The 10681-nt window shown below is 37.2% G+C and overlaps 2 protein-coding genes across 2 annotated transcripts in view; one reads left to right on the forward strand and one right to left on the reverse strand.

The window, feature by feature from the left end:
- Nucleotides 1-10675, reverse strand: part of PPWD1 (peptidylprolyl isomerase domain and WD repeat containing 1) — a 13264-nt gene extending 2589 nt beyond the window's left edge. The window contains 9 exon segments of the mRNA XM_005429296.2: nucleotides 1-41; nucleotides 2172-2353; nucleotides 3315-3504; nucleotides 3988-4178; nucleotides 4740-5187; nucleotides 7045-7165; nucleotides 8383-8483; nucleotides 9156-9258; nucleotides 10591-10675. The exon segment at nucleotides 1-41 is cut by the window's left edge and continues 59 nt beyond it. Of these exon segments, the coding sequence (XP_005429353.1) occupies nucleotides 1-41; nucleotides 2172-2353; nucleotides 3315-3504; nucleotides 3988-4178; nucleotides 4740-5187; nucleotides 7045-7165; nucleotides 8383-8483; nucleotides 9156-9211 (1330 nt within the window). The 5' untranslated portion in view covers nucleotides 9212-9258; nucleotides 10591-10675.
- CENPK (centromere protein K) overlaps nucleotides 10353-10681 on the forward strand; it is a 22752-nt gene continuing 22423 nt past the window's right edge. Inside the window, exon 1 of the mRNA XM_031063870.1 lies at nucleotides 10353-10678. Coding sequence (XP_030919730.1) covers nucleotides 10353-10678 — 326 coding nt within the window. The remainder of the gene's footprint in view (nucleotides 10679-10681) is intronic.

Below are 10681 nucleotides of genomic sequence, written 5' to 3' on the forward strand. Positions count from 1 at the left end.
TCCTGCTGTGCACACAGAAGTTTTCCACTGTTTTGGGGCACCTAAAATCATGTAACAGAAAACACAATAATATTTGTCTGGTGACAGGGCCATAAAGATTTCAGCTGGGACTAAGACCCCCTTGTGCTGTGCAATGTTTCAGGACTCTGTAGGAAGGGATTTAGCCAACTAAGGAAAAAACAAATCTCCAAATCCTCAAACCTAAGCTTAAAAAGAGCTGAAAGCAAAAAGCCTGAGAATTACAAAGGTGTGTGATTACACAGAAAGGAAGCAGCCATGTTGATAGCAGAGGGATGTTTTAGCTGTTGCTGAGCAGGGCTGAGGCCTTTTCTGCTCCTAATCCCACTCTGCCAGTGAGGAGGCTGGGGCTGTAGTTGAGAGGGGACCTAGCTGAGACAGCTGAACCCAGCTGACCACAGGGATGCTCCATTGCACATATGGCATTATGTTCAGCACATAAAAGCTGAGGGAAAAAGCAGGGGACATGCAGAGTAATGGTGATTTGCCTTCTCAAGTACCCACTCCATGTGAGGGAGACCTGTTTTCTTGGAGATAGAAGATCATCTGCCTGTCCAGGTTCCCTATTTTGATATGCTTGGGTGCATGCCTTTTGCTTTCCCTATTAAACTGTCTGTATCTCAATTCACAAGTGTTTTCACTCTTACTCTTCCAGTGCTCTCCCATTCCACCAAGGGAGATATGAGCAAGTGGTTCTGGGGGCCTTAGTTGCTGGCTGGGGTTAAACCATGAGAGCCAGAAACCAAATCTGTCTCCTGAAGGCCTAGTTCAAAGTTCAAGGCACCACTGACTATAGGTTGCCTAGTTTTCTATCTGCATTCCCAATACGGAGAAAATGGCCAAGTTGAGTCCACAGCTGTAGAGTTACTCTAGTCTAACTGTCAAAAGAAGTATTAGCTTGGGTTTTAGTGACACTCCAAGCTATCTTGTGAAAAAGAGCACCAATGTCATAACTAATGGAACAGACTAGATTATAGTCCCAGTTCTTGCTAAGGAGTCATTCACAACTTTATTTCACAATGAAATGACTGAAGAATTCGAAGATGTATGGAACCATATCCTATATGCTCTTCTTTAAAGTTTTATTCATACTACAGAGATTTTAATTTATAGCTGGGAGAAAATACTACAATAAGAAAGGACGAACCTAATAATGGACGAACCAACCCCAGTAATGCTCTATTTAAAACTGAATACAGAACATTGCAGTGAAGCACCTTGCAATACTATGCATGCAGATAGGACATATTAGCATGACAATTTAAAAAAAGAATAATGTAGCTTGATCTGTCACTTGCTGGCAAGAGCTCTACCATTACCTATATGCTATAATAATGAATTCCAGAAACTAGAGCCAGATGCAAGGTAACACTGGTGAAGACTGCAGTAAACGTCTGGTAGCCCTAGAGGGTAGAATTGAGGTTGGCCTACCTGTGCTTAAGATCAAAGATGAATTTATTTTTGGAGAAGCATGGAGTACATCAACATAATTAAGGTTTCTATGTATAGCAATATATTATATAAATTTCCTGTTAAATAACAGAATATTTGCAATTTTTGCATCACAAAGGAGAGAAAAGGACACACTGATTTTAGCAACTGTCATGCAAAAAACTTTTCAATTCTATGCCTGGTTTTGGATATACACAACACTAGTATGATATGCTGGTATAAATGTTATACGACTTTTAAAGGAGCTGCAATAACAAAGTGTAGTACACTGGCCACATTCAGAAGTTGCAACTACTATTCTTCTGGCTCACACAGACCTGCTGCCAACATCATCTTTCTTTTCAAGATCTATGCAAACAGCACTGCCTTACAATACAGAGCTTACACACAAGAGTATCACTACCTGTTCCAAGAACAAAAGTTAAGAAAGGAACACCCTCCCTGAATCAACAACTAAATAAACCCAAATACAACTCCAAAAACTCCTGTGCCCTAGACTATTTTTACCCTACTTTATTTTTGTTTGTTAAGAGTCACACTCCTCCCTTAGCATATTAAGAAACTGTCAGGAAACAAAAACAGTAGAAAAAGGGAAAGAAAATAATTATTTCTAGCATGAGATAAGTCTTGGATACTGCAACCACAAGGGACAGAGGAAAGCAACAAAATCAAAAAACCCAGAAAAAACAGCAACTACATACTCAACAGGAAAAAGCTTGATATGAATATCTCCCATGCTTGTGTGGATGATGGCACTGTCTGACACTCTTTTGGGACCTTCTGCCTGAGTGGCTGCCATGACCTCTTCTTTAGAAGGTTTCTCATTAAATACATCTCTGTCAGAATCTGCACTCTTTGTGTCTTCTGGTTCGCGTTTAGTAAACTGAAGCACAAAAGAACAGAAGGTTAACTGCTTTTTTCTTTTTTCCTCTTAAAATACACAGTGCCCTGATCCCAACACATCAAAAATGTACAAAGACAATTCATAGACAGCCTATCCTTGGACTGCTGTGTTATGTTACCAGCATTTCCATAGTCACAAATTCCAGTAAAACTACATGCAAATCCAAACAACTTTTAATAATCTGTTATCTTTAAACTTTCTGCTTTACAACAAGAGTCTGCACTAGTTCAGCATCTTTTCTTTAAAATGAGGTGGAGAATACCAGGCAGTTCTGCTATACTAAAACGAAATTGGCACGTTTTATGCCAAAAGGATGAGTAGTGCTTTGCAGTTGTGCTACAAAGTTAAAATAAATCCTCCTATTCCAATACTGCATTAATATAAAACTATAGAGACCCAGCATATTTAAGGCACAACAGACAGTCCAAACTCTAACCTCTATGGCTATGACCTCTCCAATCACCTACCAACCACTCTGAAATTGTTTGTCTATTTGGTTCCATCTCACATAAAAACCCAAATGTGAACAGGAAGATGACTCCTTTCTTGGTTGCTTATAATGTCCTTAGTGTTACCAAGTCTTGATTCTCATCTGAATTTTTTTTCTATTATATTTTTTTATGCATACAGTTGCTTATTGTTTCTTTATAAAATCTGGTTCGTTTTTTAAGTGCTCTTACTTAGGTTCTTTTCCAACAAGAACAAAAGGATATTATCTTCCTGGGGGAATAAAAATTTATGAAAAAATCACAGCTGTTTCTAGTTAACGTACAGATAGTTCAAGATAAAAATTCTAAATATACTTGCAATATAGAGACTCCTTTGTAAAAGCTGCATTTACAACTACAAAAAGCACTACAAAGGTGCGAAGAGAAAAACAAAAAATAGTGTAGAGAAATCAATACAAGAATGGAGCTATTTAAATAGAAACCCCACACACCATGTAAAACCTGTTTTTTTTAAAAGCTGTGCAGATTACTGTTGGATCTGCCTGAATATTCTGGAGAACAGGATTTTCAGATGCCTTCATCTCTATAGTGATCGCTGCACGATGTTTCTTTGCTACTCCTTGGAACAAAGCCAGTTGCATCATTCTGATGTTCTCTTGTTTTCCCAAGATACGAATACACCTGAAATACAAGATGTAAAGAGGTGTAATGTTCAGCTGCTCACAGTCAGAAAATAACTTCTTTCTGACTGTTAGATTCAGAGCAAAATTTCAAAATCCTCTCAAAATAATTATTTACTAATAATTATGATGTTTCTCTATTTAAATTTGGTACCTTAATTTACACCAGTCAGCCTCCTTATGCAGTAAAAATCCCAACTAAATGATCCACCTTTACTTTACATTTACATTACCCCATCCAGTTAGACAGAGATTAATTAATTACACATTTTTAATACATGTGCTTGCTATCTGTCTAAGCTGTAATCTCTAATGACTCCTTACAAAGAATGGGAGACTTACATTGTAATGTAAGGCTCTCAAATAACAACACAAAAAGATTAAACACCTCCACAGTCATATCAAGTTTTAAATACACTCTAAATTTGACTGAATAAAGACTTTAAAACAGAAGTTTATCTCTATGTGTGTCACTCGAACTTACCTGTTAGTCTCTACATTTATGACCTTAATGCCCAACATAGTTCCATAGAGAACGAAGTGTCCAGTTTCATCAAAAATTATATTAATTAATCTTACTGCATCCACTTTCTCCAGCTCACGCTCAACTGCCATACGCCGGCCAAACTCCATGTCAGGCAGCTGTTGTCTCATCTGCTGAAGTTCAGTAAACATCTACCAAAAAAACCCCCAGCATTACTATAATAACATATTTTAAACTTTTTTCCAGTAAAACACTGATTCACATGATTAGAAAATACTGAATTCAAGTGAGATGACTCCATTCAAACTTAACTGAAGGATTTAGGGAAATACAAGGAATACTCTCTTTATTTTAATGATACAACAAGCATGTTGTAGGACTAGGCTTAAGCACGTGAAAGTGTGCAATTGTCTATCAAATTCCTTAGAAGATGACAAATTTAATTAATTATCATGGTGTCACTTGCAATAGGCTTTTTCCACCATCACTTTCTAGTTCGGTGTAATCTAGCAGCACGAAAACAGAAATGAAAATCAACAACTCTGTGTCACTATGTAGGTAACATAACCAGTAAAATTCATTTTGGGGCAAAGCAATCTAAGAGACAAGCAAGAGAAGGCCTTTTTTGCAAGAAGAATATGGGAAGGAAGCTTGCCTTTAAAAATAAATTATAGCTTAGGTGAATGTGCTGGCAAACAAATACAAGTAAGTAGAGAAAACGTTTCAAGAAGGAGAAACAAGACAAAACTCACACTCAGAGATTCATCAAAGACTCTCATGAGCTTTCCCGTCAGAAAACGAAAAATTCTAACTTTTCTGTCAGACCCAAGAGTGGCCATTTTCTTGCCATCAGGTGAAAAACTTATACTGGATGGGTAAGCCTTGCATTTAGCAAATTCATATAGATCGGTATCTGTTTTATACTCCCAGTTCACATTCTTGGGAAATTTATATTCATGAGGAGTACCAGTCCAGTACTCGATCATTCCGGACTTGTCCGAAGACACAACTGCTTTGTAGACAGGGTTCAGGCGTATCTGAGTAAGAGGGGACATATGGAGTTTATCAAAAACGTGAAGTGGCTGGTTATTTCCTCGTCCATCATATATGAATATTTTCCCTGTGCTTTTCTCAGATGTTGCAACAGAAGATATAGCATCTCCAGGGCAATATACCCATTCACACTGGCCAGGGTGGTAGCTGCAAGAAAGAGTAGAAAGGAAAAAAAAAAATTAAAAATAAACTAGGAATGGTTTTAATTAGGCAAGAGTCAAGTTATGCTGTAAACTTAAAATCAAACACCAGAAGCAAATTTTAAACTTTATTTACTAGTTTTGCTAATACATATCTTGCTAATATTGAGCATATTATAGGCAAGTTTTACCAAGAAATACTATTCAGCGGAAGACTACCAATTTCTGTTCCTTCCATATTGTTTTGTAAAGAGGCTGTGATAGTCCAAGTAGAAAGTGGGTAAAAAGGATTATTTTGGACAGAAATTCAGATAAAAAGCCCAAGTGGCATAAATATCTAATACTCAACTTATGTAAGTCAATACCATTCCTCCTCCATCTTTTAAGTGAGTAATGACTCAGTAGTATTGAAGACAACCGCACCTCTGCCATACACTTTTGCAAAGTTCAACTAGATCTTGCCAGAAAAAAAAAAAAAAACACAAACCCACAAAATCTCCAAGAAGTGATACAAACAAAATTAAGACAATCCCACTACATTCAATAAGGGTTGTGAGTGCATTTAAGAAGGAACTCATTTGCTACTTGTAAAAATCTACAAATAAGGTAAGTCAGAGATATAGTTAATAACATAAGTTATGTCTGTTTTAAAGTCTGTAAGCAAAGATTCTGAAAACTAGAACTCAAACTAAATTGCAAATGTCAAAAAAATGATACAATCTCCAGAGGAAACAAGTTTAGTATTGTTTCACAAACTGAACTAACGGATGCTGATGGACTGATGATATTCTGACATTATGACAAGACACCAGTAATTTGGATTTTCAATTTCTGTCTGTAAAGAGAAACAAATACTTTGTCTCAAATTCATTAGGAAGAACAGGATCAAATAAATATGAAGTCTCCGCAGAAATAGGCAACATTTTCCAGACGACAGATGGAAGCATAAAGCAGAGAGCTAAAGATTTGCAGAGAGCCATGGTCTATAGATTAGTTAGAACTGGAAAGCCCTGTAGATCAGGGGTGATTTTTTGAATATAATTTTCTTTTTTCTATAATTTTACAAATTTTGTAATAATAGTACAGGGCTACATCAAAAATAACAGCAAAACCAAAAAGCTTAAGCCTAACTGGAATTTTTCCAGATCAGACAGAGAAGAGAGAATCAATTCCTACAGGTGAAGTACATTATCTGGAGGATGACACTAAAACTGTAACAAACAAAGCAGATAGCATATGCTTTTATTACATGTTCTTTGTAAAAGCTTCTTTCCCTCACTTTATACTTCTATTCAGTTTCAAAACTAACCAATACATCATGGTGTGGGGCTTGTTCTTCTCTGGTATTGTTATAATTCCAGTAACATCCATTCCTGTTTCTCCCAGATCCTTTAGGTACATACTGTATAACTATAAGACTAGAGAAAAAACTGATATTGCTTCTAGCAGAAAAAGGAAACTGTATCCCTATGACAACAAATGAGACAATACAGGCAGGCCAAATCCCTTCCCTAATGGAACTACTAATAGATTGTAATTTTTAAACTCAGTGCCAAACAACAGAAAGAAATTATGCCTAGCTAAATATTTGAAGAAAACCCTACATCTTTGTGCATAATATGTAACACCGAGGAAGCTCCTTTTCTACTCCTCTCTTCCAGTGCTGCAGTAGTAATTTTTTCTATTCAGTTAGGCAGTCTCCAGCCATTGGATTCATTTCAGATGCAGGTTTACTTAACTTCATATAACTGAGGCATGGGGGAAAGGGAATAACTCAAGAACCCCAAATTACTGACTTATCTCTTAGCAAAACAACCCCCACTGATAATCTCAAAAGAACATTTCTGAGAAATAAGTAACTTACCCAAGCTTCAACATGTTGATCATGTCAAAGTTGACTACATCAAACACCTTCATCGCTTTGTCATCTCCAACAGAACAGAATAATGCCCCCTCTGAACTAACAGCAATACTCTCAATAACACCTGTGAATTAATTTAAGATACTAATAAGAAATAGGAAAGGACATCCTTCATTCCAGTATTACATGTGGAAAATCTACAGAGGCTTAAACCTGTTTCCCAACTGTTTTGTCACCTTTTCCATTTAAAACTCTACCTGAATTCAATTAAATATTATTTAAAAAAATAAAATTCACAAAACAACACTTGATGGCCTATCAGTATTTGAATCAGGTATGTGATAATCAACAATTTACGAAAAATATAGTAAAATATTATAATGGCAGTAAGTTCAGTTTAAAATGTTGATTTTAGAAAACTGGGAACATTATGATGGGGTAAATATCATGTGCTCCTCAGCTGGCATCTCTCAACAGGGTGAAAGCAGAACTCTACAGATTATTACACCCATGATACTCAAAACTGCTCTGCAACTGAGCCTTCCATGAAGTTCTCACGACGCTGATTTTTCACATGGTAGGTTTTGTTCACACCTTTTGCTTCTATATATAATAAGAAGCTGATAGTTAACATCAAAACCAGACTTTAGTATTTCTTGTCACTCTAAAAGGAAAGCATGCTTTTACTACCTATTATTAAATATTTTTCTTACTGTAACATTCTGCCTATCAAACTGGATCTTTTTGCTTCAGGCATATCATAGTTCCTAATACTGTCGACAATATAATTTTCTGTCCAGCCTATTTAATGCTTAGCATAGTGCTGAAAACCTTTGTGTACTTACTAGCTCAGAAAATTGGGTTAAAATTTCTCTTAATTGCAATTCTTCTCATAATTACAACAATAAGGCAGAATTTACTCTACAGTTACAGTATTCCAGATGAAAATAACTGCTTTTTTTCCACACTACAAGGGAAAAAAAAAAGACTGAGGTATCCTTATTTAAAGTAACATATTTTTTAAACTTCTCTGGATTTTATGAACACTTTTGTGTATCTTGTTCACTTATGTCCCAGATATTCTCCCACAATCAGGCACAAGAAAAATGCAAAGGCTTCATTTTTCATGTTTCATTTTCATCCTATCCCTGCTACAGCTTAGGAGCAAAATGTAACAGGACAGAGGAATAAAAGGAATATTGGTAGATATCATTTAATCTCTGACTGCACTAAAGGAACCCCAGAATCTCTCTCTCTCTATTTGCATTCTCTCTTCAAACAACAAAGAGCAAGGGAGAAGAAAAAGTAAAGTCCTTTTGATAAGAAAGAGCAACTTCTCACCCAAGTGACTTCGAAAGTGTTTAACAAACTCAATCCCTTCTTCTATTTTCTTCCAGAATTTTACATGTCCATCATGACTGGCTGTTATGATAAAATCTGTCCTACAATTAGAAAAGAAAAATAAAATAAACAAATGGACACACTATGCACCTTCCCACTGGTCAGTAATTTGCACTAGAACTAACACTGTGCAGAGAATGAAATCTCAATAAATTACTGTGACAGTCTGTCTGAATAGGTACTATTCAGACAGACTGTCACAGTAATTTATTGAGTACCCCTGGAAAAACAAAGCAGGTACTCCTGGAAAAATAAAATTTATTGGTACTCCTGGAAAAACAAAACAGGTATTTTAGTGCATTCTGGATTAATCTATGAGAAGTCAAACTGAAGAAAAATATAACACTATCCTTTTTGAATATGTAAATATAACTCCTATTTTAAGTCTGGTTTCATGGTAGTTACTATATGTGTGTGATCTCTGCAATTCTGGCGAACAGTGTTTTTCCAGAGGAAATAAGTTATTACTTACTCCTGTATTTCCTACATATTTTAACAAGGATTTTAAGACCCTCCTTTAGCCTATAAAAACAACTTATATATTGCTTCTAGGTAAGCAAGATATAACTTTTTTTTTTTTTTAAACCCACCATCCTTTAAAAAACCACCTCAGGACACTGTAACTTTCTTTTATAAAGCCTCTACAGTGAAAACTTAGCCTACACAAAAATACACCCCAAACAAAGAAATACAATGGTGACCAAAATACTTACTTTGTACATGCTACGTGTGTAATAACATCTCTGTGCATGTAACTGCGTTCATACATTGAAGCCGACGGAAGATTTTCAAGATAAACGTGTTCGAATTCAAGAACTACACAGAATGGAAAGGAAAGTCAGGATTTTTTTTTCACGAAGTTACATCTACATTTTGTTTTCTTTTACTTATCCTTTGATTGCTTACTCATGTTTAGTCAAAAACATGCAGGATCCTGTGCAAACATAATTAAAGGGCTTTTAGGTCTGGCTTTGCACTCAGATTTACACATTTTCTGCGGACTAAAGCCACTCACATGCTGCTTTAACTCATATTGCTCCTCCGTCTTAAAGCAACTGTTACAGTAACTGTCTTACTGTTTCAAAAAAACCAACATCAATCAACAGTTTTTAAGTTACTGCCAGAAAACAGAAGATCACCTGTTATAAATTATCAAATCGTGAGCCAAAATTATAAAAAAAATTTAGCAAAGATTTATTAATTTGTCTGCGAGACCACACAGGTCCTATAGTCTAAATTTCAAGTGCTGGTATCCACCTATTTAATTGTTTAACTGGCTAACCTAAAATAATCTGATTTTGAGTTTTGTTTCTGATCTTTAGATCCTACTTGTTAACACTTGTGCAGTGGTATTTTGTACCGAACTTGCATGTTTACATCTGATGATCATTGTTTTTACTACTTAAAGAAAACGTTGAGCGATACCCAGAGAGCTGGAAGTTGCTAAACACATCAACACCACATGCCAAAACACAGCTAGAGGCTTCTCCTGCTGCTGCAGCTTAGGGTGGTGATCTGAAAGACGGATTAACTCTACAACAGCACAGCTTCAGCCTGCACAGCAGCAGGGCTCTTAGCGTTAAGGTGTTCTCCAGAAGAAGCAAAGGTCTTAGAGTCACAGAATGTAAAGAGATCTTAAATACCATCTAGTCCCAAGCCCCCTCCTACTAGACGAAGCTGCTCCAAGCCTTATTCAGCCTGGTTTTGAATACTGCCAGGGCTGGAGCACCCAAAAAATCACTGGGCAACACGTGCCAGTACCTCACAGTAAAGAGTTTTTTTCTTATAGCTAACCTGAATTTTCCCTTTTTCAGTTTGCACCAACTAGTCCTGATGCTATCACTTCAGTTCCTGTCGAAGAGTCCGCCTCTAGCTTCCTTCTAAGTCCCTTCAGGTACTGGAAGGCTGCTATGAGGTCTCCACGTAACTTCCTTTTCTGCAAGCTGAACGGCCTTAAGTTTCTCAACACCAGGCACCCCCACTCTGTAATTCCGCACCTGAAGGTTTCCCCCCAGCGTGCTCATTTTACATACGAGACACAGCTCCCGACAGCTGCCCTCACCCCGTGGCCGCTCCCGCCCGGCGGGGCCTGGAGGCGATCGCACAGCCCCGACCCCAGTCGGGGCAGAGCTTCACTCCTCCCCTTACCTCTCCTTTTCTTCGCCTGCGCGGCCTCCCCCGGGAGTGGCCCGACCCAGCGTTCCTCCTCATCCTCCTCGTCCGCTGCCGCCGGATCGCC

Source organism: Geospiza fortis, unplaced genomic scaffold, assembly GCF_000277835.1.
Source record: "Geospiza fortis unplaced genomic scaffold, GeoFor_1.0 scaffold397, whole genome shotgun sequence".
Lineage (NCBI taxonomy): Eukaryota > Metazoa > Chordata > Aves > Passeriformes > Thraupidae > Geospiza > Geospiza fortis.